Source organism: Thalassophryne amazonica, chromosome 20 (assembly GCF_902500255.1).
Source record: "Thalassophryne amazonica chromosome 20, fThaAma1.1, whole genome shotgun sequence".
NCBI lineage: Eukaryota > Metazoa > Chordata > Actinopteri > Batrachoidiformes > Batrachoididae > Thalassophryne > Thalassophryne amazonica.
The window spans coordinates 63,848,100-63,875,604 of record NC_047122.1 but is presented as its reverse complement, the minus strand read 5'-3'; the positions used below and the strand labels follow the sequence as shown (position 1 = coordinate 63,875,604).

Sequence of the window (27,505 nt, the reverse complement as noted above, 5' to 3'; positions counted from 1 at the left end):
AATAGTATATTGATGTGTATGTCTGTGTGTCGACATGTAGTAGTGAATTTATATTTATGTAAATATGACTGATTAGAATTGTTGGACTTGTACTAGCAGGGGTGGGCGCTAATAAGCTTTGCTTCAGCCCACACCCTTTCGGACTCACTAGTTTTGTCTGTGTTTGTTTGTGGAATTGTTCATTTTTTTCTATTTGAATATTTTGTGTGCCGAATTAAAAAACTTTGTCACTTTGTCACTTTATGTATAAGACAATGGTGTTATTTGGACACATTCTGATCACGTGCAAAGGTTGTACATATTTAAGTCATGTTTCCTTTTTTCAGCGTACAGTATTTCAGGTAATCTTCCCAATCGTTCAGGCTGAATAGCAATTGTGAGAAATTTTGGTGATTTCAATATGGTAAATGTATATTCTTGTAATTCTTTTTCTGTAGTTGTTAAAGCTTAATGAGCAAAAGCATTGAAAAGCAGTAAAATGTAAGTATTGAAAAATGATAACTATGGGTCCCTCCCACTACAGTAGCTTGTCACGTGCAACTGTCGAGACCGCAAGACAATGAGGGTAGAAGCAGGATAAGATGATGATACATTCACAAGATGCTTTGTGGGCCAGTCGGTTTGGCCTCTGTGGACTGGGAAGGCCACAACGTCATAGTATGTGGTTCCTGAATTGAGACACCGCTGAAGTGTCTTGTCCAAGGACACAGACAGGTAGCATAAAGCACACAACAGAAATCAAACCCTGGTCTAGGTGTTGGTCTTCCAACTCCTACCCCACAGAGCTGCTTGCCCTATAACCCCCCCCAAAGAACAATAAAAAACAAACCTATTTTTATATTCCGTTGAATGGATTGTTGTAATGTGTAACGTGAAACCTAAAAACATGTGAAGTTGTAAATGTCGATAAAAAAGTGATTTTGCACTGTATGACCACTTTAATAATCTGATTTGAGGTGCTCCTTACCCCCTGGAATAGGCTCCAGCTCCCCGTGACCCTTAATCGGAATAAGGGGGTATAGAAAATGGATGGATGGAGCTACTTCTTGAAAGTTCAAACATGAATGGAAAAAACCCTCCATTTATCATTTCAGTTAAGTTGTTTTCTCAGTTATCTTTGAAACAATGAACTTGGCGTAGATGTTAAGTCATTAGAACTCTGCTGCTTGTGTTACGTTACTTAGGTCACAGATCTGATGAGTTTTTACTCAGTATTCTAAGAAACAATGAGATCTGTGAAGTTCCCAAGGAATATTTAATTTATGTGTTTAAAATAATGTTACAGTGATGCACACACACACACACACACACACACACACACACACACACACACACACACACACACACACACACACACACACACTGAGGTGTGCTTTTTTATTTTAACTATTTTATCTATGCTCCTAAATCTGTGTTTTATGGTTTCAATGCATGGTGCAGCCCAAAGTGTCATTATGACATCATTGGGGTGGCGCACACACACACACACACACACACACACACACACACACACACACACACACACACACACACACACACACACACACACACACACACACACACACACACACACACACACACACAGGGTCCCTCCCTGGATCATGAAGCTACTTTTTATCAGTCCATCTACACTCTGGACATTCTGTCCCTCCTTGGCCTCCCGGTCACACTCCTGCTCTGCTCCACAGCGAATCAGCTCTCAGCTCTGAGCCACGATGTCACCTGACATGAAAGACACAGCAGACAGAGGGGTTGGGGTGGGGCCAAATGGGATAAGAGATGTGATTGGGCCAGTCCAGCATCAGTGTAGAAAGTGGACCATTGGGCCACTGTCATTGGTCCCATGTTAACCCTGAGGTCCATAAGTTACTCTTAAGTTAAGGCAGGTAGTCCTTGTAGTCATTCATTCATTCACTTATCTGAGTCTGGGTGGCAGAAGACCATGCTGCTTATCCCACACAAAGTCCTCTGTCCTCTAACTTCCTGGGATTCCCAAGACATCTGGGAAATATAATCCCTCCAACTTGTCCTTGGTCTTCCCCAGAGCCTCCAACCACAAACATTCCTGGAAGATCTCCCTATAGGGAGACAGGGGGGCTTCACTAGATGGCTGAACCACCTCAGTTGGCTCTTTTGGACATGAAGAAGTGGCTCTACTCCTGATCATTCCCAGATAGTCAATCTTCTCAACCTGTCTCTGAGTGTAAGGCCAGATATCCAACAGAAGAATTTAATTTCTTCTTCTTTCATCATTACTCAAAGTTTATGACCATAGGTGAGGATCGGAATGCAATTAAACTGGTGACTCCAGAGTCTTGCATTTTGGCTCAGCGCTTTCTTCACAGTGACTGTCTGGAATAGCATTCACAGAACATCGGTACTGGCCTGGACCCCCTTTTGCCTGCAGAACTGCCTTAATTCTTCATGGCATAGGTTCAACAAGGTGTTGGAAACATTCCTCAGAGATGTTGGTTCATATTGACATGGCGGCAACATGCGATCACCCAATCAACCAGTCTGTACATTCTCAACAAAGTATTTTCAGCCACACAACTGCTGCTCACTGCATATCTTCTCTTTTTTGGTCCATTCTCTGTAAACTCTAGAGATGGTTGTGCATGAAAATCTCAGTAGATCAGCAGTTTCTGAAATACTCAGACCAGCCTGTCTGGTGCCAACAACCATTTCACGTTCAAAGTTGCTTAAATCCTCTTTCTTCCCCATTCTGATGCTCAGTTAGAACTTCAGCAAGTTGTCTTCACCACATCTAGATATACAGTCTATTGTCTAGATGCCTAAATGCATTGAGTTGCTGTCATGTGATTGGCTGTTAGCTAGTTGCGTGAATAAGCAATTGAACAGGTGTACCTAATAAAGTGGCTGGTGAGTGTGTAATAAATACTGTTTGTTATTATCCACATAATCGCCTATTTGTGCTCAACCTGGCACAATGCACAAACAGATGACATGTGGGAACTACTTAGTCAAATCACATGAACAAGTTGTATCTTGTACCCACACAGTAGCATTTTGAGGGCTCTATATAGTAAATCATCTTGTTTTTTAAAGTCACTCCAGAGCTCCATGTGGACCTCAGATGGGACCGCAACCTGTTGCACAGCTCCCGCCCTCCACCTTCCCTACTTAGAGCAAAATATGATACGAAAGCTGTCATTCTTCATCAGCAATATGTTTCTGCATTACATTAATAATAGAGCACTATCACGTTGTGTCATTGAGGCCCTCTTCACTCTTCTTCCTCCCCTAAGGTTTGAACTCTGCCTTCCACCATGCTTATTCTCATTCTTCATGTGAGGTGCACATTAATATGCAGTCAACAATAATGATAATAACATTCATTCTGATTACTGGGAGAAATTCTTCCGGTATATCATGGATGATACAATATGGATGCAACACATCCCGACTGTGTTTATAGTTATTTATGGAGTTGTGACTCCAGAGCAGTTCATCTTGTGTGAAATGTCAGAGGAGTAAACTTCCAGCCTGGAAAGGTTTGTGCCGAGAATCAAGAGAGACACATGCTGGCAAGGTTTTGTGCTTGTTATAGCACTGGAGGACACCGACATACTGTTGAGGACACAGCAGTGACTCTGAAGGGAAAACAAACTAGATGGAGGCAGAGAAGGAAGGAGACTGTTTCTAAAAGTGTGTCAAAAATCAAAAAACATGAAGGTGCACAGCTCCTCATGGTAATAACGTTTGGCTATTATGACCTCCGATAGCCAACAAGAAATGTATGTTCTAGTGCACATGCAGATCCCACACTGCCTTCAAATATGAAAGTCATAATTTGACGGATATATATTTATAAACTGACCAGCAGCAATGTCTTGTTTGTAATATAGGCAATGTTTCGAAACTGAACAGTGTTTCGGGATTGTTATGCTGCCTGTCTTGACCAGGACTCCCTTGAAAAAGAGGTTCTTCATCTCAATGGGATTTTTATTGGTTAAATGAATAAATCATTAATTTGCAGTACAGATGAAAAGTTCTGGCACCGTCTCCAGACACACCTTCTGTCCAATGTCCAATTCCAGTTCTACGGTCTGTTTGTGTTGTGTATTTCATCCTTGCTCACACAGTGGGAATCGTGTTTCTCCCCAAGGTTTGCTCGCTTAAATTGTTAATATGCTGATGTGAAGGAGGACCCCAGCGGGTGCAGCAATTGCAGGAGATCTATCAAGACTTTGTTCAGACTGCCAGTTCAAATCAGACTTATCTTGTGTGTGATTCAGATCTGATCTCACTCACTGGCTGGTCACACTACATACAGCAAGTGACCCAATCTGATCTCTGTTTTAGTGCTGCAGTCCTCATCTGTGATCTCATCCACATTGGTTGCTATAGTAATGAAAATCACAAACACGCAGTCACATGACTGCTGTCCAGTGTCTGAATGCTGCAAGTAACCTGGACCTCTGTGACTCACAGCATATGGATTGATATACTGTATTAATATTTTACGTTTACATATTATAAAATGTTTAACATAAGGTGTGCTGCCTGGTGATGGTTGAATTAGCCAAATGAGACATGAGAAGAAAACCAGCATGTGCACACACACACAAAAAATAAACCAAAACCTTCTGCAACTGTGAATACACAAACACGTGAGACTCCTGCACGTGTGATGTTCATGCCCGACGCGTAGCAAAACACACCCACAATCTGATCTGAGTGTTCAGTCCACAGACATATTTACAAAAGAGGTTTAAAATGGATTTGGAAAACAAATATTTAATTTAATATAATCAGTTCGTTCTCATTATCTGCTATTTATACTTTTCAGTTTGGTGATTTACAAGAAGAAAGCATTTATTGTTTTTGGGTTATTGTCTTCTGAATCTGGCTGGGACTCACTCACTCACCTACATTTTTTTCTTTCAAAGTCCTACACTGTTATCAGCACAGGGAACAAGAGGGACATTGTGAGCTGAGTGTAAGCGGCAGACTGCTGAATCAAACTGTTGCTATATATTCAGAGGCCTCAGCAAGTCAATCACCACTGGCCTTTTACTTTTCTAAATATATCATCAGGTCAGCACCGGTGCTCTCTCTCTGTTTCTCTCCCTCTCACTTTCTGCTCACACGCTCTCATGTATTTATGTTATCCAACAATATCTCCGTCTGTGGTTTGGAAATACCTTCTCTCTCTCTTAGAATTTATTCTCTAACAGGACGGGATGAATTGGACATGGAAAATAACTGTCTCATAGAGATGATTTATATGCAAATATTCAAACAGGGCTGCACAGGATGCACACAGAATGTTAAAGATACAGCACTAATATAATATAATTGTCACGATAGGCGGGTGCCAGGCACTCGAAGCGGTAGGACCCGCAATGCAGACTCCCGGACTAGGCTTGGGTGTAAAATAATTCATGGTCGTTAGTTTGGGCTTAGGTTTGGTACAGAGGTGATCAGTCAGAGTAGCAGAAGCACAAACAGCGTCAGGCATAAACGTAATCATGGTTAAGGAGGGTTTGGAGGCACGAGCAGACACGGACATCAGAGATGAGGCAAAAGACCCAGTCAAAACACAAAGCAGGATCTGGCAACACTGCAAAAACAGGACTGGATACAGAGCTGGTGAGTGTAAAAAGACAACAAACGAACAGGGGTGCGGTGGCTGGGAGGAGATTAAATAAGCCTGGAGTTAACAAAGTGCACGTGAGGAACAATCTAGAAAGGAGTGTGGCTAGTGAAGGAAGATTTAACACTGTGCAAGATGGGGAGGAAGAGAGTGCACAAAGTGAAGTGATGTAGGATACAAAGATAGAAATAGAAATAGAAAGCCTTTATTGTCATTATACACATCAAACACAGTCTGCATAGTACAACGAGATTAGGGGGGTTGCTCCTTAAAATGTGCACGCAGTGCAATACAAGACAATATAACATAAATAAACAACAATATAACATAAAGAAACATGCAAAGTCCTTTGCTGAAATGTAAAATTGTGTAGCATATGGACAGTGTAAACAGTGAAGCAATTGAGAGAGTGCAAAAGGAAATGTAAAACTGTATGTATATATACTAACTATAGGCAATGTAAACAATGTAACAATTGAAAAATGTGCAAAAGTCCTGTGCTACAAATGAAATAGATATGGTGCGGCTCAGTACCTAATATATTCCGTTTTTAGTGCAGATTATTGTTCAACATGGTGATGGTTTTGGGGAAGAAACTGTCTCTGAGTCTGTTTGTCCTGGCTTGTATGGACCTGTAGCGCCTGTCAGAGGGCAACAGGTTGAAGAGGTGAAAGCTGGGGTGTGTATTGTCCTTGAGAATGTTCTTGGCCCTACTAAGACAATGGGAGGTGTAGATGGTGGGGATGGAGGGCAGAGGACAGCCAATGATTTTTTGGGCAGTGTTTGCTACCCTCTGCAGTCTCTTCCTGTCAGCTTCAGTGCAGCTGGAGTGCCACAGTGACACTGCGTAGGTCAGCAGGCTCTCTATAGTGGAGCGATAGAAGGTCACCAGCAGGGGTGTGCTTAATTGCTCCTTCCTAAGCACCCTCAAGAAGTGTAGTCGCTGCTGGGCCTTCTTGACCAGTGCTGCAGTGTTGACTGACCAGGAGAGGTCAGCAGAGATGTGATCCCCTAGGAACTTGAAGGACTCCACTCGCTCCACGCATTCACAATTGATGTACAGTGGGGCAGGGGCAGCTTTCTTTCGACGGAAGTCCAGGATGAGTTCCTTAGTCTTTGTGATGTTTAGTGCCAAGTTGTTGGCTGCACTCCACTCGACCAGTTTTTGGACCTCATCTCTGTAGGCCACTTCGTTTCCCCCTGTTATCAGCCCCACCACTGTTGTGTCATCAGCAAATTTGACAATGATGTTCTCCGAGTGGGTGGAGGTGCAGTCAGATGTGTAGAGTGAGTAGAGAAGTGGGCTCAGCACACAGTGGCTGCAGATGGTAGTTTTCTGTTGAAAACCGATGTTTATTAAGTCCACCCGGTCATACTGTCTGTAAAAGTCCGTAAGCGACGTACAAGATTCCAAAACAACACACAAAAGACACAAAAAGGTGCACAAATAGGGAGAGCTGTAAGCCGCTGCGTCTGCGCGTGCCGCCATCTTTTTGCGTGAGCAGGTGCCAAGAGTGAAAGTGAAAGAAAACACAGAGCGGACAGAAACAAAGTGAAAGACAGACATGAGGCAGGTGCAGAGATGTGAAGTGAGAACATAATCAGATAGGTGTGAGAGAAAACAGGGAACTATGAACCAAGGAGATACATAGATGACAGAACAAATAAGACTAATTAATTAACAGAAAGCAAAACCTGATAAGTAAGTGATGACAATAATGATAACAATAAAATAAACAAGTGATAACCTAATGAAAACTACATGAGAATAAATAGAGATAAATACTAAAACTAAACTAAACAGAAACTAAGAAAACAAGGTGGTAAAACAAACTATAAGAAAAGCAGTGACAAAACAATAACAGAGAACAAAACCTGACAATGAGAGGAACTAGATAACCAAGTGATAAATTAATGAACAATAAATGAAAACACAACTGACTCAAGAAAACTAGAACAGAACTAAACAAAAGGCCAAAGTAAAACGTAACAAAGAAAAGTGACAACAAAACAGAGAATAAACCAGGATAAAAAAAAAACAACTAATAACTCAAAACTGGGGCAGAAAGAGAACAACAGAAAGGGGAAAAATGGGCTCAGCACCCTGATCAGGACAAAATCATGACAATAATATAATACAGTATAATATAATATAATTGCCCCAAATGGAGGAGTTTAATTATCTCAGGATCTTGTTCAAGTGTGGGGGAACTCAATAGATCGAGTAGGGTGGTGTCTGATGTTTTATGGACACTGTACTGGACTGTCCTGGTGAAGAAGGAGCTGAGCCAGAAGGTGAGGTTCTGAATTTAACAGTTGATTTACACTCCTATCCTCACCCATGGTCGTGGCATCTGGGTAATGACCGAAAGAATAACATCGCTGATGGGAGAAAAGAGTTTCCTCTGTGGGGTTCAATGCACCTGCAACGTATTCAAAGCGCTTCACTTTTTCCACATTTTATGTTACAGCCTTATTCAAAAATGGATGAAATTAATTTTTTTAAACCTCAGAATTGAACACACAGTACCCCATAATGACAATGTGAAAAAAGTTTTTTTTTGTTTTATATTTTTGGAACTTCATTAAAAAGAACAACTACAAAATCATGTGTACATGAGTATTCACAGTCTTTGCCATGAAGCTCAAAATTGAGCTCAGGTGCCTCCTGTTTCCACTGATCATCCTTGAGATGTTTCTACAGCTTAATTGGAGTCCACCTGGGGTAAATTCAGTTGATTGGACATGATTTGGAAAGACACACACCTGTCTACATGTAAGGTCCCATAGATGACAGTGCATGTCAGAGCACAAACCAAGCATGAAGTCAAAGGAATTGTCTGTAGACATCTGAGACAGGATTGTCTGGAAGCACAAATCTGGGGAAGGGTACAGAAACATTTCTACTGCTTTAAAGGTCCCAATGAGCACAGTGACCTCCATCATCCGTAAATGAAAGAAGTTCAGACCCACCAGGACTCTTCTTGGAGCTGGCAGTCAGTCAAAACTGAGCGATCGGGGGAGAAGGGCTTTAGTCAGGGAGGTGACCAAAGAATCTGATGGTCACTCTGTCAGAGCTCCAGCATTCCTCTGTGGAGAGAGCACAATTTTCTCTGCAGGAGTCCACCAATCAGGCCTGTATGGTAGAGTGGCCAGACGGAAGCCACTCACCAGGAGGAAACCAGGCACCGCTCACCAGGAGGAAACCAGGCAACATCCCTACAGTGAAGCATGGTGGTGGCAGCATGATGCTGTGGGGATGTTTTTCAGCAGCAGGAACTGGGAGACTAGTCAGGATTGAGGGAAAGATGAATGCAGTAATGTACAGAGACATCCTGGATGAAAATCTGCTCCAGAGTGCTCTTGAACTCAGACTGGGGGGACGGCTCATCTTTCAGCAGGACAGTGACCCTAAGCACACAGCCAAGGTATGAAAGGAGTGGCTTCAGAACAACTCTGTGAATGTCCTTGAGTGGCCCAGCCAGAGCCCAGACCTGAATCTGACTGAACCTCTCTGGAGAGATCTGAAAATGGCTGAGCACCGACGCTCCCCATCCAACCTGATGGAGCTTGAGAGGTGCTGCAAAGAGGAATGGACCAAACTGCCCAAAGATAGGTGCACCAAACTTGTGGCATCAGATTCAAGAAGACTTGAGGCTGTAATTGCTGCCAAAGGTGCATCAACAAAGTATTGAGTAAAGGGTACATGGGATTTCTTAGTTTTATTTTTAATAAATTAGAAAAAAATAATACAACTTTTTTTATGTTGTCATTATGGGGTGTTGTGAGTGGAATTTTGTGGGGAAAAATGAATTTACTCTATTTTGGAATAAGGCTGTAACATAACAAAATGTGGAAAAAGTGAAGTGCTGTGAATACTTTCTGGCTGCACTGTACAGTAAATTCTTGCAGAGTAACACTTCACTGTGAAAAATAATGAGTTTTATAAAGAGTGTAGAAATTTCTCCTGTAGTGGCTTTTTCTTATCATTATTAATTCCAACAATAAGTTTGCCCTGATGGACTGACTATCATGCAGCTCTGTTGAAAATGAATGTTAATACCAGATGACTAAATACAAACTGTCATTTTGCAAAGGTCTCAGAGAGACGAGCCCGGAAAGTGGAGGGGGGCGTGTTCTTCGTAAGTATGTCCCATCAACATGTGAGGTCACGTCATATTGTGTGCATGGCTACAAGCATCCCTACTGACCTTTCACCTTCTCCTATCCTCCTGTGTGATGGCTGTGAGGTGCCTGCATAACCACAGGCACACCCATTCCCCTAACCAACCACCTGACCTCATGCACTTCCACGTGTGATGTCCTGCATGTTGATATGACCAAATCTAAGAGCTGTTCACTGGAATCCACACCTCAAATATCCACTGTATTTCATTTAATGTGTACAGTCTCCGAGCTGGATTGAGCCGATGTGTACTCGGTCTTATTCATGCTTGTGGACTCTCTGGATGTACTGGACTGTCTAGGATTTCAAGTGACCTGGTCAAGCTGAATATCCAGACTTTCAATGACGTCTTGGATTAAGGCTAAAGGGCAGAGTGTCGGTACGTGAGGAGAGAGATGATTCAAATACTTCAGTGGTGCATCCATATTTCTTGAAGCTCAGCCAGTGAGATTGAAATGTATCAGGGAAGAGTTTATGTATTAATAAAGTCACTGGCCAGAGGTGTATGTCAGGTCTGGCCTGGGGGCATTAGCTTGTGTTGTGCATTACTGCATCCACCACACCATGGAACCACCTTGACTCCTGGGAACCTCATTTATCACACTATGCATAGAAAAGACTCTAAATGCTGTCGCACCAACAAAATTTAGCATGTGTGCAAGTACAAAACACCCTGTATTTATTAAATAGGCATCATGCACACGTCAGTAAGTAGTTGTATAAGTTGTGATAGATCCCACACGTTCTAAACGCCCTTCATTAACCATATATGGCAACAAAACCTGTTTGTTGTTCATGTTCTTAACAAGAATCTTTAACAGGCTCACTACAAGAACCAGCATAAAATGTTCCAGTCAACAGCATTTCTAGTCAATTATTTATTGTTACAGGTGTCCCAGAATCCATTGCATTCTTGTGAAGTCACCGTGCTGCTGTCTTTAAAATATCCCATAATGAAGTTTGAGGAGCAAAAATAACACTGGGCCATTTTTAATGCAAAGTTCCAGGACAATAATCTGTTTAATTCATGCTTTGTTACAGATGGAGGTTGAGATGTTGTTTGATGGTAAAGGTCTTTGCTAGTATTTTTTTATTTAAATGATGAAGTGAAAAGCTGCTGTTTAGTTTGGCAAGACTCTTAATTTACCAGTCGATTTATGCTCCTATCCTCACCTATGGGCTCGAGCTTTGGATAATGACCAAAAAAATAATGTAGCAGATACAAGTGGCGGAAAGGAGACTCCTCCGTCGGGTATCCAGGACAGTGTGAGAAGCTCCAATATCCAGGAGGGACTTGAAGTAGAGCTGCTACTTCTTCACAGTGAAAGTAGCCAGCTGAGGTGGTTCGGGCATCTGGTGAGGATGCCCCCTGGTCATCTCCCTAACGAGGTCTTCCAGGCAGGCATGTCCATCTGGGACGAGGCCCTGGGGAAGACCCAAAACATGTTGACGGGATTATATTTCCCAGTTGGCTTGGGAACACCTCAGGATATCCTGGGAAGAGTTACAGGACTTGGCCAAGGATAAGGAAGGGTGGGTTAAGCTGCTTGGTCTACTGCCACCACAACCTGGACTTGGATAAGCGGTGAGAAATGAATGAATGATTTTTTAAATAACATGTACATATACATGTACTGTATCATGAATACTGTTCAATTGTTAAATATCTAAGGTGGCTGAGATCTAAACCATACATTTAAAATTTCATCAGTGTTGTGTCGCATCACAGCTGCTAAAATGTAAATACATTAGTGGTCAACATGACTGGATTGTTGTAATCATTTGGTCAAAAAAACTTTTTTTTAATTATTCAGTTATATTGAAAACTATACAACATTATTTGTCTGATCAGAAATATTCCAAAAAGGAATAGTTTGCATCATGTGTTGTGCTTAGTTGTTATGTTACGGGGTAACATATGTCACATGTCACAGAATCCAATGGACATTGACCTTGTTTGACCTTGACTTTGGAGACCAATCATTCAACACTGTCAAAACTATTCCATTTATTAATCCCATTAGCTCAACCAATCATTTGCACCACTTTTTTTACCAAAATTGGTGCAACTTTACCTTTTGACCCCTGTACAAATTGACCTTTGTCACCATTCTTGCTGTTTTACCCCATAACTCCATAACATTCAGTCATGGACAGTCCAAACTATACATTTTTGGAATCTTTATGTTCGCACAAATAATGTGGTGTAGTTTTCAATATGATTGGAGCATTTATTTTTTTTTGACCCCTCTGTAATTCTTCAGTTGACCCCTACCTGGCTGCCTAGTGAAAATTCAAGTAGCCAGTCGGCTTTTTTCATAAGAGCTAATGTCTAAGGAGTATTTTTGCTGAATTTGGTGCTTGTATCACCATTTGAATGATTGTTTCAGTTATCTGCTGCACAAAAGTTAAATTCTGACACCAGCCTTATGTGACAAATTTAACGTGTTCACAGCTACTCAGCTGTTCACAAACACTCCTTCATTATTACACATGTTTATTATTTGCAGCCTGAACCTGCACAGCAATAACAGGATAAACTCAGTCAACTCTGAGAAATTAAAAGATCTACATCTCAGTGATCAGAGCAGCAGCACCTCTTAGTGGTCCCATGGAGTAATGACCACTTTAAAGAGTAATTTGTCATAATTAAAGAACACGTTTATGCACGAACGATGCTGCAGTTTTAACGCACGAAGTTAGAATCATGCTGCAGTGTGTTTGAATGATTCCATCAAATCTAGTCTTTAATCCGATTTTGACATCAGCCAGTTTTAATCCTGATCAAGTGACGTGTGTGTGTTGCACAATGGTGACTCAGTCCAACTGTGACCTGTTTCCCAGCACACAGTCGTCAGCGTGCAGATACAAACATGACCATCTCTTCATGTGAATACTTTTGTCATATATACATCATCATGTTTGCATCTGTGCCCATTTTACAAGTAGAACTCATTAACAACACGTTAGACACTTGATACATACAGTGCATACAGAACCTATTCACAGCACTTCACTTTTTACACATTTTGTTATGTTACAGCCTTATTCCAAAATGGACAGAATTCTTTTCCCCCCATTATTCTACACACAATACCCCATAATGACAATGTGAATTTTTTTTTCTTTTATGAGTAAAAAAAAACAAAAACAAAACAACACAACTGCATAATAAAATAAAAAAGATAGGTGCACCAAGCTTGTGGCATCATGTTAAAGAAGACTTGAGGGTATAACTGCTGCCAAAGGTGCATCAACAAAGTATTGAGGAAAAGGTGTGAAAACTTATGTGCATGAGATTTCTTACTTTTGTATTTTAAATCAATTTGAAAAAAATAAATAAAAAAAACTTTTCATGTTGTCATTATGGGGTTCTGTGAGTAGAATTTTGAGGGGAAAATGAATTTTCTCCATTTTGGCTTTCACATAAAATGTGGATGCACTGTACATCAGGGGTACATCTTGTGGAGTAGATTAGTTGATTGGATTTTACAGTTGTTTGATGCATTGATTTGCATGTTAATGAATGCTACATGCTTGACACTTGATACTTACACCACATGTAGTTCCTACAGGATAAGTGAGCTTGTTTGGTTTTACAGTTTTTACATGTGTGTATATGAATGAAGGAAAAGTGGTTTCTCTTGTGAACACAGCAACTCATTCAGGATACATAGCAGACATTTGATACTTACACCATAGGTGATTCTTGTGGAATATGTGAGCTGATTGGATTGTACAGTTTGTGCCTGTATTTGCATATTAATAAAAATAAAGTGATTTATTGATTTATCATTTGAATATGACTCTTGATACTTGGCACCTCTTCTTTTGGAGGAGAGGGTGTAATTAAAATTTTAGTTTGCTGTGCATGTATTTGCATTTTAATGAGGAGGAAGTGTTTTTTAAAATGTATTAATTTTTGTTTTTTAAGCATAACCATGACTCAAGAATGCTTTATGATAGCAACTTTAAAAATTGCTTGGAGATTGTGCCACAAATACAATGACGTACACAATGTGTCAATTAAGATGCTAATCTGCATAAATTATCCCAACATTCATAAATCAAGAATCTGTCAATTAAGCAACTTCATAATCACAATGTACATCTGTTATGTTGCCACAGATATGATGCCATATGTAAATATAATAATCAATGTGATTATTTTGTACTACATTTTCTAAAATAAAAATTCAAGAATGCTTACAACTTGGTGAAACGTGAGGGCAGTTTAAGTGTCTTGTTTTTATGTTGAGTTGTCAAAGTTTAAATTCAAAGTTAAAAGTTGGCTTTGCTTCATTTACATCCATCGTTAAGAAATACAAAAAGTGTGGTACTGTGTGGTAGATCTGTAGGCATGTCTCAACAAATGCTGGGAAGGATACTAGTGAGGGAAGCCACCAAGTCAGTCAGTCAGTCAATCAACATTTATTTCTGATGTTTGGCCCTTAACAGCAGCCAGATGGTGTCCAAAGTGCTTTTAAGTAAAATCAAAGATCAAGAATTCCCAGAAATAAAACAAACATACAAAAAACAAAACATGTCACAGCACCACCAGGTGTTAAAAGCCAGTTTAAAAAAAATAAGTCTTGAGCTTTGCTCGGTGAGAACTACTGCGTAAACCAGGAGGTAAGTTGTTCTACAATCTGAGTTCAGCTACTGCAAAAACGTGATCACATCACAGTTTGTATTTTGACCTCGGAACATCTAAAGTTGACCAGACGCCTGCAATGTCCTACAGTAAGTGAGGAGAGTTAAAGCACGAGCATGAGCAATGTCATCCCTGGATAGATGGACGTCTGTGACATATGTCATGGAAGTGAAAAAAAAGCCATTTCAGCATTAAATTTTATAGCATGGATGTCCCATAAAACATAACTGTGGGACTCTGAGGATGTTAAATGTAAAACCTCAACAGAATTGAACAGTAAAAGGAGAAATTATTCATGTTCTTTCCTTTTCCATCTTTCATGTCCAGTTTGATTTTTTTTTTTCCTTTCTCTTCAGCCCAAACCAGAGAATGCTGTAACAATCGCTGTTTCTTCCCGCGTCCTGTTTCGAACTGAGCGTGAGCAGAAGGTGTTTGAGCAGAAAGGAGTCGAGGAGTATCTGAGATACCAAATCGAACACGAGAATGAACCCTTCGCCCCCGGACCAGCGTTTCCTTTCGTGAAGGTTATATGAAAATGTGTTTTCATGTTTTTGTGGGTGTATTTTTTGGTTGTGTGAGCTGACTGTTGGACTCCCACAGGCTCTGGAGGCAGTGAACAGTCGCCTGCGAGAGCTTTATCCACAAAGTGAAGAACTGTTCGACATTGTTTTGGTGACCTACAACCATGCACACGTCGGAATCCGACTTATTAACACCATCAACCACCACAGTAAGTCTCACAGCAATACACCTTGTATGCAGTAGGTGGCTCACCTACCTACTTAGCAAGCACACTAGCAACATCAGGCAGTTTTTGAATATAGGAAAAAAAACTCAAGCAGACCAGACTCAGAGGGGTGACCATCTGCTTTGGCCATATGAAAAACAAAACAAGAGCAAATTATCAAACATGCAGAGTCAGAAATGTAGTTAAACAGCTATATCGATATACTATGTATCCAAATTCAGGGGCTGCAGCCTACTAAGGTTGTATTCATTGGCCTCATATGTCATAAGTACAGTGACTGGACTGTCCCATTTCAAGGCCACCCTAGAATGCAGATGAAGAATGCAGTCTTCTTTCCCCTGAAAATGAAGGGTACAGCAGGTGTATCCTTTGCAGCCGAAACAGTCCCATGAGTCATTGATTGCTTTTTTTAAGACAAAATGTTTGCTCCATATGCACAATTGCAAATAAAAATGTTTGTAAGTAAAGGGGGTCGTTTTGACCGTTGGGGTTTTACATAATTATTGTATGGCCTTGCCTTACAATATAAAGCACCTTGGGGCAACTGTTTGTTGTGATTTGGCGCTATATAAAAAAATTGATTGATTGATTGATTGATTGATAAAGTATAAATAAGGACAAAAATTACAGGTTATGCTCACTATGCTAGCTTGTCATGCACAGCTGTCAAGGTTGCCAGGTGACAGGGGGACGAGACAAACTAATGATACACTAGCACAATGCCCTGTGGGTGAGACCCAGCAATTCAGGATGGTTGGTTCAGTATCTGCTGTCTCTGAAGGCCAGATCTTCATAGGGCACAGCCTTAGAAGTATACAGGCTCTGAATTGGGACACAGCCTAAGAATCCAGTGATCACAATGACCACTGGCTCAAAAGACAACTGTGAGACAGTAAAATGGACTGCAATGGGTGAGTTAGTGTTTTGTCCACATGATGGTCTCCAACTCATTGACATGCTCTGGACCTTAAGCTCACACATAAACCCTGTATGGCACAGTCCTGGATGGATCTTGGACGGATGGATCCTGGAGGTGACTGACTGCCACGACTCCCAGTAGATACCGAGGCTCCCTGTAGCTCCTTTACAACTGCCTTGAATGCAGTAGATGGACCTCCTAGTCCTGGTGGAACATCATCATCTTTAGGCTTCATCTTCATCTGACACGTGTAGTCAGTGCAGCCGCCACTATCCAGGCTGCATCTCAAACACAGAACAGAACACAAATTAACCAACCAGACTGACCAAAATGAACAAAATGCTAACGTGTTCATGAGCCATAGAGTCCAATAATTCACCAACATTCCCCAAGAATTTGGTATTGATGAGACTGAGTCTTTCTACACCAGTAATGCAACTAACTGGAGTGAAATGGCAATGATGCAATACAACTAAGTTTGATTATAAGCAACCTGGTCTCACGGCAAGTTGTGATTCAGCAGCACGTAATATACATTAATCTATTGGTTCGTGATATTGTGATGAAAAGCGCATCATTTTCGTCACGGCAGTACTAATTCATTCCATGATGGCTGCACCAAATTAAAAGTGAAGCGGGGGGGGGGGGGGGGGTCAGGGTGGTTATGGTTAGGGTTGGGAGTAGGGTTAGTAATAGTGAGTTAAAAAAAAAACCCTGTTATGAAAATTTGAGTCATTTCGTGACAGGAGCATGAAAAAAAAAAAAAACCGTGAGACTGGGCTGGAATGTGAGGCATAATTGTAAAGCGCTTTGAGCTTCTGATGCAGATGGAAAAGCGCCATATAAATGCAGTCCATTTAATAGACAGACCGGTTGACTGGTTGACTGTGTGATGCCATCATGTTAATATGGACCAACATCTCTGAGGAATGTTTCCAACACCTTGTTGAATCTATGCCATGAAGAATTAAGGCAGTTTATAACCTCATCGGGTGCTTGTTTAAGACTCGACACTAATTTATTCTGCTCTTGGTAGGTGTTGGTTTTCATGAAAATGAACTGGGTGCATCTGTGTGGAAAAGGACTTCAATTATCTCTAATGTCAGCTGACACAGGTTCAGCCTTGATAAGTGACATTAAAGTGTATAAACAGCTGACAGACAGGACGCTTCCCAGGACAATCTCAGATGTCATCTTTGCCACAGACCACTTCCTCTTCAGTGCTGTTTCAAAGAGCTGAGAGCTCCTGCCTGGAGTGAGCTCAAGATCACTTCCCACGGGATGCAAGAATAATCCAAGAAGCTTGAAGCTGCTCCAAATAAAAACAGGTTTGAGTGGAGCCACAAAAAAACAACCCAAAGCCTTTGAGTCGGATCCACGTCATATCTCTGAGGTGGCTCTCTGCATGAGGCACCAAACACTGCTTTGGCCTCAGACCTTTTCCTGCAGGACTAAACCAATTTGCTGAAGGAAACTGTGGTGTCTCAGCAGATGCAAAAGTTCAAAAGGACAATTTGAGTATGCTTTCTTGTAATGCTTGTGTGTTAATAATCTAATCATTAGAAAGTTACATTCATCCTGACTAGGATTACCATTTCCAGCATTTTATTCATCTACCTTGAATTGATGGATTATTGGTTGAATGGCCTCTACTGGTGGTTGGCTCTCACTGCAGTATTGTATCACTTCCTGTTCCGGAGCACAGCGGTGTTTTGCTGTATCTGTTAGCTGTTTAATCTGCGCAGTTAGATTGATCTAGATAACTAGATAACGATTTGTTTCCCAGTGTAATCTTCACGTGCCTTAACTAAAGCACTCCCTCTGCTGAATCACCTCTAAATTATTTACACATTATTCACTTTGTGTTTTTTTAGGAATCCGCTAGCTTAGCGCAGCTACTAGCTCTTAGCCGGTTTAGCATGGCGGCTTCTCCTGTCTCTCCCGCACTTTTCTGCTCTGGGTGTGAAATGTTTAGTTATTCCTCGGCCTCCTTTAGCAGTAATGGTACTTGGCTGGGTGAATTGGAGACTTGGCTCCGCACCTTGGAAAATTCTACAGCTAGCCAGGCCCCTGTAGTCGGTGCGGACCAAGGTAGCTTAGCCGCCGTTAGTTCCCCTCCGGCAAATCCCGAGCAGCCGGGAAAGCAGGCCGACTGGGTGACTGTGAGGAGGAAGCGTAGCCCTAAACAGAAGCCCAGTGTACACCGCCAACCCGTTCACATTTCTAACCATTTTTCTCCACTCGGCGACACACCCACCGAGGATCAAACTCTGGTTATTGGCGACTCTGTTTTGAGAAATGTGAAGTTAGCGACACCAGCAACCATAGTCAATTGTCTTCCAGGGGCCAGAGCAGGCGACATTGAAGGAAATTTGAAACTGCTGGCTAAGGCTAAGCGTAAATTTGGTAAGATTGTAATTCACGTCGGCAGTAATGACACCCGGTTACGCCAATCGGAGGTCACTAAAATTAACATTGAATCGGTGTGTAACTTTGCAAAAACAATGTCAGACTCTGTAGTTTTCTCTGGGCCCCTCCCCAATCGGACCGGGAGTGATGTTTAGCCGCATGTTCTCCTTGAATTGCTGGCTGTCTGAGTGGTGTCCAAAAAATGAGGTGGGCTTCATAGATAATTGGCAAAGCTTCTGGGGAAAACCTGGTCTTGTTAGGAGAGACGACATCCATCCCACTTTGGATGGAGCAGCTCTCATTTCTAGAAATCTGGCCAATTTTCTTAAATCCTCCAAACCGTGACTATCCAGGGTTGGGACCAGGAAGCAGAGTTGTAGTCTTACACACCTCTCTGCAGCTTCTCTCCCCCTGCCATCCCCTCATTACCCCATCCCCGTAGAGACGGTGCCTGCTCCCAGACCACCAACAACCAGCAAAAATCTATTTAAGCATAAAAATTCAAAAAGAAAAAATAATATAGCACCTTCAACTCCACCACAGACTAAAACAGTTAAATGTGGTCTATTAAACATTAGGTCTCTCTCTTCTAAGTCCCTGTTGGTAAATGATATAATAATTGATCAACATATTGATTTATTCTGCCTTACAAAAACCTGGTTACAGCAGGATGAATATGTTAGTTTAAATGAGTCAACACCCCCGAGTCACACTAACTGCCAGAACGCTCGTAGCACGGGCCGGGGCGGAGGATTAGCAGCAATCTTCCATTCCAGCTTATTAATTAATCAAAAACCCAGACAGAGCTTTAATTCATTTGAAAGCTTGACTCTTAGTCTTGTCCATCCAAATTAGAAGTCCCAAAAACCAGTTTTATTTGTTATTATCTATCGTCCACCTGGTCGTTACTGTGAGTTTCTCTGTGAATTTTCAGACCTTTTGTCTGACTTAGTGCTTAGCTCAGATAAGATAATTATAGTGGGCGATTTTAACATCCACACAGATGCTGAGAATGACAGCCTCAACACTGCATTTAATCTATTATTAGACTCTATTGGCTTTGCTCAAAAAGTAAATGAGTCCACCCACCACTTTAATCATATCTTAGATCTTGTTCTGACTTATGGTATGGAAATAGAAGACTTAACAGTATTCCCTGAAAACTCCCTTCTGTCTGATCATTTCTTAATAACATTTGCATTTACTCTGATGGACTACCCAGCAGTGGGGAATAAGTTTCATTACACTAGAAGTCTTTCAGAAAGCGCTGTAACTAGGTTTAAGGATATGATTCCTTCTTTATGTTCTCTAATGCCATATACCAACACAGTGCAGAGTAGCTACCTAAACTCTGTAAGTGAGATAGAGTATCTCGTCAATAGTTTTACATCCTCATTGAAGACATCTTTGGATGCTGTAGCTCCTCTGAAAAAGAGAGCTTTAAATCAGAAGTGCCTGACTCCGTGGTATAACTCACAAACTCGTAGCTTAAAGCAGATAACCCGTAAGTTGGAGAGGAAATGGCGTCTCACTAATTTAGAAGATCTTCACTTAGCCTGGAAAAAGAGTCTGTTGCTCTATAAAAAAGCCCTCCATAAAGCTAGGACATCTTTCTACTCATCACTAATTGAAGAAAATAAGAACAACCCCAGGTTCTTTTCAGCACTGTAGCCAGGCTGACAAAGAGTCAGAGCTCTATTGAGCTGAGTATTCCATTAACTTTAACTAGTAATGACTTCATGACTTTCTTTGGTAACAAAATTTTAACTATTAGAGAAAAAATTACTCATAACCATCCCAAAGACGTATCGTTATCTTTGGCTGCTTTTAGTGATGCCGGTATTTGGTTAGACTCTTTCTCTCCGATTGTTCTGTCTGAGTTATTTTCATTAGTTACTTCATCCAAACCATCAACATGTTTATTAGACCCCATTCCTACCAGGCTGCTCAAGGAAGCCCTACCATTATTTAATGCTTCGATCTTAAATATGATCAATCTATCTTTGTTAGTTGGCTATGTACCACAGGCTTTTAAGGTGGCAGTAATTAAACCATTACTTAAAAAGCCATCACTTGACCCAGCTATCTTAGCTAATTATAGGGCAATCTCCAACCTTCCTTTTCTCTCAAAAATTCTTGAAAGGGTAGTTGTAAAACAGCTAACTGATCATCTGCAGAGGAATGGTCTATTTGAAGAGTTTCAGTCAGGTTTTAGAATTCATCATAGTACAGAAACAGCATTAGTGAAGGTTACAAATGATCTTCTTATGGCCTCGGACAGTGGACTCATCTCTGTGCTTGTTCTGTTAGACCTCAGTGCTGCTTTTGATACTGTTGACCATAAAATTTATTACAGAGATTAGAGCATGCCATAGGTATTAAAGGCACTGCGCTGCGGTGGTTTGAATCATATTTGTCTAATAGATTACAATTTGTTCATGTAAATGGGGAATCTTCTTCACAGACTAAAGTTAATTATGGAGTTCCACAAGGTTCTGTGCTAGGACCAATTTTATTCACTTTATACATGCTTCCCTTAGGCAGTATTATTAGACAGCATTGCTTAAATTTTCATTGTTACGCAGATGATACCCAGCTTTATCTATCCATGAAGCCAGAGGACACACACCAATTAGCTAAACTGCAGGATTGTCTTACAGACATAAAGACATGGATGACCTCTAATTTCCTGCTTTTAAACTCAGATAAAACTGAAGTTATTGTACTTGGCCCCACAAATCTTAGAAACATGGTGTCTAACCAGATCCTTACTCTGGATGGCATTACCCTGACCTCTAGTAATACTGTGAGAAATCTTGGAGTCATTTTGATCAGGATATGTCATTCAAAGCGCATATTAAACAAATATGTAGGACTGCTTTTTTGCATTTACGCTACGTATTTACGTTATCTCTAAAATCAGAAAGGTCTTGTCTCAGAGTGATGCTGAAAAACTAATTCATGCATTTATTTCCTCTAGGCTGGACTATTGTAATGCATTATTATCAGGTTGTCCTAAAAGTTCCCTAAAAAGCCTTCAGTTAATTCAAAATGCTGCAGCTAGAGTACTGATGGGGACTAGAAGGAGAGAGCATATCTCACCCATATTGGCCTCTCTTCATTGGCTTCGTTAATTCTAGAATAGAATTTAAAATTCTTCTTCTTACTTATAAGGTTTTGAATAATCAGGTCCCATCTTATCTTAGGGACCTCATAGTACCATATCACCCCAATAGAGCGCTTCGCTCTCAGACTGCAGGCTTAGTTGTAGTTCCTAGGGTTTGTAAGAGTAGAATGGGAGGCAGAGCCTTCAGCTTTCAGGCTCCTCTCCTGTGGAACCAGCTCCCAATTCAGATCAGGGAGACAGACACCCTCTCTACGTTTAAGATTAGCCTTAAAACTTTCCTTTTTGCTAAAGCTTATAGTTAGGGCTGGATCAGGTGACCCTGAACCATGCCTTAGTTATGATGTTATAGACATAGACTGCTGGGGGGTTCCCATGATGCACTGAGTGTTTCTTTCTCTTTTTGTTCTGTATGCACCACTCTGCATTTAATCATTAGTGATTGATCTCTGCTCCCCTCCACAGCATGTCTTTTTCCTGGTTCTCTCCCTCAGCCCCAACCAGTCCCAGTAGAAGACTGCCCCTCCCTGAGCCTGGTTCTGCTGGAGGTTTCTTCCTGTTAAAAGGGAGTTTTTCCTTCCCACTGTTGCCAAGTGCTTGCTCACAGGGGGTCGTTTTGACCGTTGGGGTTTTTCCGTAATTATTGTATGGCCTTGCCTTACAATATAAAGTGCCTTGGGGCAACTGTTTGTTGTGATTTGGCGCTATATAAATAAAATTGATTTGATTTGATTTGAATGTTATCAAATTGTATGCAGCAGGATTTTGACAAATTTAAACATCCATCCCAGAGCACTGTCAGTTTGATGAATTAACCCTCTGGGGCTGACGCCATCATATACGACGGCTGAGACCAAGCTTTACGAAATTATAAATAACTTTTTAATGATATGAGATAGAAACTTTTTTTTTTGCTGAAAAGTTAACTCCGCAGACTTTCGAGCCACCGTCCACCATCTTTGTACTCCTCATAGAAGCTGTGTGATGACGTGAGCAATGTGAGTGTCCAATCGGAATTGGTTCACCGTCACATGGTTTTCCAAAATCCAATCGTAGGGCAGATTCACCTCATGTGACACACCAAAGATTGTTTTTAGGAGTGATGTGTTACTAGTTGGCCATTTGAATAGCCCCCTGGCTGCTCCAATGCGCCCTCCGCCATTACGCACAGTGAAAGTGAAAGTGAGCAGACCGAGCAGACGGAGAGCCTCTCATACAATCTCACGTGCTCAAACAATGTGTGAGTATCAAGATTGCTTGACTAGTTTTCCTGTGAATGTTACTGGATAAGCCTGTGGCAAGCTCTCTCGCTCCGGTGTAAAGCACTGTTTACCATGTCAATGGGGGAGGGGCCGCTCCTCAAACTGAATGAGCCTCGAAGTGTGAATGTTGCTTTCAGACCAGGAGAGAACAAATACACAGTCAACTTCATAGTAGAAGTTGTGATTTGACCTTTGTGTAAAAGCAGACAGAAATTGCTTTGAGATGAAGACAAACAAAACACATAGACCATTTTGTATATATTGTTCAAAATGTGCATTTGTGTTTACTGTCTGAAGCTTTTTGTTGTACAGTCTTTCACACAAGAGCCCAAATTACCTTTATAAAGTGTCAAAACAGTTGTTTATTATAGTTTGCTGTGCATTTTGTATAAATGTGTGTGGAAAATTATTTTTCACTTTATTTTTTCTTTTCTTATTTCTAATTGTAAACCTTTATTACACTTATAAAACACAAGTATAGCATATATATTTTGAAAGTACAGGTTGTCCTGAAAAAAAGAGACATAAAACTTGATTGTGGGATGCAGGGAGAGCTGTTAACAGCAATAATAAAACATTTATGCCAGGCAAGTGAACTATCCAAAAAATGCCCTCGGACCCCAGACGGTTAAACCAGGGCACATTGGCACAAGTCTGCCATTGTTGTCGAATTTGTGACAGAAGTAACCACCTGGCAGATAGATGGCTTCTTGTGGGAGTGGGAGATGGACTGATTGTCTGTCCTAGATGATGGCCATTCAGGACCAGGGATGGTTCTGAAGAGTCACGGGTGCAGTGACGCGTGGCACACACATACGCTCTGACGTGACCTATGTGTTCTGTCAGGAAGTAGTAAATATACAGAGTGGCCTCCAATATTGATGATGCAAAGACTCACTGAAATTGTCCTTCAAGATTTCCTGACATAGAATCCTGTTTCCACATACAAGATTTTTGGCCACAACATCACCATGACTATCAAATTGTGGTGTGTCCTGTCTTAGGGACAGTCTGTTGGGATATTGTTGTTGGTGTCTTGTTGAGTCTTGGACACTCTTGATGAATTCTTAAAGGAGTTCCACTTGAAACTGTTGTGGAACTTTCATAAATCCAGTCTTGTTTCGTTTAGTCTTCCTTCTATCCTGTTGGAAATCCTTGAGATTTATAAATAGATGGTGTCAGCTCTTGTCTTGTTCCATATCTTCTCACACAGTGTTGTAACTACAGTTGTCATTTTTTTCTCCATTGTGGCTACAATTGTGGAAGGTCTTGGTGCTTGAGTAATTTTAGTGGTGTTGAGTTGTATGTGTGGAGGGGGGTATTACAGCTCCGAAATGAGCTTCTGTGCAAGTCTCCATTTACACCATCATAAACCCCTCTGAACATAGTGTAGAGTCAAAAATCAATCCAGGTTTTAACTACTGTAATTTGAAATTCTAACTCAAAACATTGCGATATACATTAGGGCCCCTTCACACGGTGCACATTTGGTCAGTTTGCGCATAAGGTGTGCATGAAGCAGGAATTGTGCGTAAAATCGTGGCTGCCTTGTACACCTGTTGCTACATCTACAACCCCTGGCAAAAATTATGGAATCACCGGCCTCGGAGGATGTTCATTCAGTTGTTTAATTTTGTAGAAAAAAAGCAGATCACAGACATGACACAAAACTAAAGTCATTTCAAATGGCAACTTTCTGGCTTTAAGAAACACTATAAGAAATCAAGAAAAAAATTGTGGCAGTCAGTAACGGTTACTTTTTTAGACTAAGCAGAGGGAAAAAAATATGGAATCACTCAATTCTGAGGAATAAATTATGGAATCATGAAAAACAAAAGAACGCTCCAACACATCACTAGTATTTTGTTGCACCGCCTCTGGCTTTTATAACAGATTGCAGTCTCTGAGGCATGGACTTAATGAGTGACAAACAGTACTCTTCATCAATCTGGCTCCAACTTTCTCTGGTTGCTGTTGCCAGATCAGCTTTGCAGGTTGGAGCCTTGTCATGGACCATTTTCTTCAACTTCCACCAAAGATTTTCAATTGGATTAAGATCAGGACTCTTTGCAGGTCATGACATTGACCCTATGTGTCTTTTTGCAAGGAATGTTTTCACAGTTTTTGCTCTATAGCAAGATGCATTATCATCTTGAAAAATGATTTCATCATCCCCAAACATCCTTTTAATTGATGGGATAAGAAAAGTGTCCAAAATATCAGCGTAAACTTGTGCATTTATTGATGATGTAATGACAGCCATCTCCCCAGTGCCTTCACCTGACATGCAGCCCCATATCATCAATGACTGTGGAAATTTACATGTTCTCTTCAGGCAGTCATCTTTATAAATCTCATTGGAACGGCACCAAACAAAAGTTCCAGCATCATCACCTTGCCCAATGCAGATTCGAGATTCATCACTGAATATGACTTTCATCCAGTCATCCACAGTCCACGATTGCTTTTTCTTAGCCCATTGTAACAGAGGAACAGATGGATCATATTTGTATTGCACGCTTGATAAATGTGGTGTTTTTATATGGTCTGTGGTTTTATTTATTTTTGTTTTCTTTAAATACGTCCATGTCCTTTCTGATATCAGGCAGTTTCCCGCAGCTTTTACAGGACAGTGACGGTAGCTCAGTGGTAAAGTTTCTGACTGGAAATTAGAGCTTTTGGAAGGCGCAGATTCGATTCATGTGGGTGGCATGTAATTTTTATTTATTTTTATTTTCAACCACATTGTGCAGCTGCTGTGAAAGGCTGCTGTGTTCTGGTGTGCACGAACTGTCGCACTGGCATCATGCACGCCTGCCCGTCGGCGCGATGTTTCATGGTGTGCTCATACGAGCTCTACTGCCGTGAGTGACCCTGGAGTTGTATGTATTTGCACTATGTATGAAGGGACTCTTAAATATACAGGGTGTTTCAGAAAAATTCATATCATTTGATAATCTACTTGACCAATTTTCATTCAAATAATTTCAAATTTTAACAGCATATGTAGAAACAACTCAAAATTCTATGTTTCGTTTTTTCTTTTCAGGTATAGAAATGCTATTCACTGGGAAAGGAATGGCATTTTGTGTGTTAGAGTATGTTTGAACACATGGTGCGCATATTGAAACTTGTGAAATTGTTCATGAAGTCCACATACCTTTTAAATTTCTCATTCAAATTTTGAGGAATAAATTTTAATTTTATTTAATTGACAGGACGAGGTGGTCTGGATTCACCACAACTTTGACGTGTCGAGGTGAATCCTGTGTGTTGTGTTTGTTTGAATGCGGCTTTAGGAGTTGTCCAGTATCATCCACATAGAGCAACATCTGGTTATATGGCTAAAACATAGGTAAAAGGAAATTAATGGGGAAAAACCCATTATTTGCTGCTCAGCTTTTGACTTCTGAAACTGAATACAGAGATTTTATAGCCTCATAAGTCTCACTCACACAGCCTCAGAGAAACACATTCATCAGTCATCATTTGGTTCCATCTATTTTTAACATAAGTACTGCAGGGTGCAGGATAAAATTACATTCGGAGGTGGAAACAAAAACCAAGTTAGTGCACAGACATGCAAAGCTGGCTCTAGGTTGTGTGGACACATCATACCTTCTAAATGCCAAAATTATTGACAAGCTCCGTAATTCAATCTGTACATAATAACTTTTGATTTCATGCAATTACATCCAATAAATCACCAGTACTGTGGCTCACACTGTAATAATCAACAAGAAGAAACCCGTGCCTAGGTTTTTAAAACACAGATTCAGGAAATTAATGGTTTGTAACTATGTAATAAAATATGTTTTCGGGAGCACGGTGGATTAGTGGTTAGCACTGTTACTTCACAGCAAGAAGGTCATGAGATTGATTCCCACCTGTGGTCTTTCTGTGTGGAGTTTGCATGTTCTTTCCGTGTTCGTGTGGGTTTCCTCCTGGTGCTCCGGCTTCCTCCCACATCCAAAGACATGCAGGTTAGATGGACTGGAATCTTTAAATTGTCCGTAGGTTTGAATGTGTTGGTTTGTCTGTATGTGTCCCTGCAACAGACTGGTGTTCTGTCTCTGAATAATATATTTTCTGTGTGACCTTTACACTTGTTCAGTTCTATCCCAAATGTAACTACTTCATCCTTGATTAACACGCAATCCTTCCGCAATGTTCAATCCACATTGGCTCCGAACAGTTAACCATTTATGACCTTGTGTTCATCAGAAAGCTGATGATTTCACAAGCCCAAGTCCTGCAGATAAATCCACTCTAATGGAACTGAAGTTATCCCAAATAAAATACTTCATATATACAGAAGAGTCTGTGCAAATGTTTTAGGCACATTACACCATAGAAGCATAAAAAATTATGAAAACCTGAAAAATATTCATAAATAAATGACGTGTGTTGAATTTTGATATGATGAATTGATTTCTATTCATGTGTGATTTTACAGCATGTAAATCACACCAGATTACAAGTTGCAGGACCTCAAAAATTATTTTAAGAAAAATGTGACAAAGTGTTTTACCACCAGTTTAATATTGCATGATCATTTGCAAATTGAGTTTGTGTGGTATTCT

At 40.8% G+C, this 27,505-nt stretch overlaps 1 protein-coding gene across 3 annotated transcripts in view; it reads left to right on the top strand.

The window, feature by feature from the left end:
- The window catches only part of LOC117501674 (cytosolic 5'-nucleotidase 1A-like), a 57,167-nt gene that overhangs the window by 19,830 nt on the left and 9,832 nt on the right, over nt 1–27,505 (top strand). For 2 of the 3 annotated variants that reach the window (XM_034160620.1, XM_034160619.1), the window contains exons 3-5: nt 9,718–9,762; nt 14,817–14,984; nt 15,061–15,190. In XM_034160620.1, coding sequence (XP_034016511.1) covers nt 9,718–9,762; nt 14,817–14,984; nt 15,061–15,190 — 343 coding nt within the window. The remainder of the gene's footprint in view (nt 1–9,717; nt 9,763–14,816; nt 14,985–15,060; nt 15,191–27,505) is intronic. The other variant, XM_034160621.1, reaches the window with a different exon arrangement.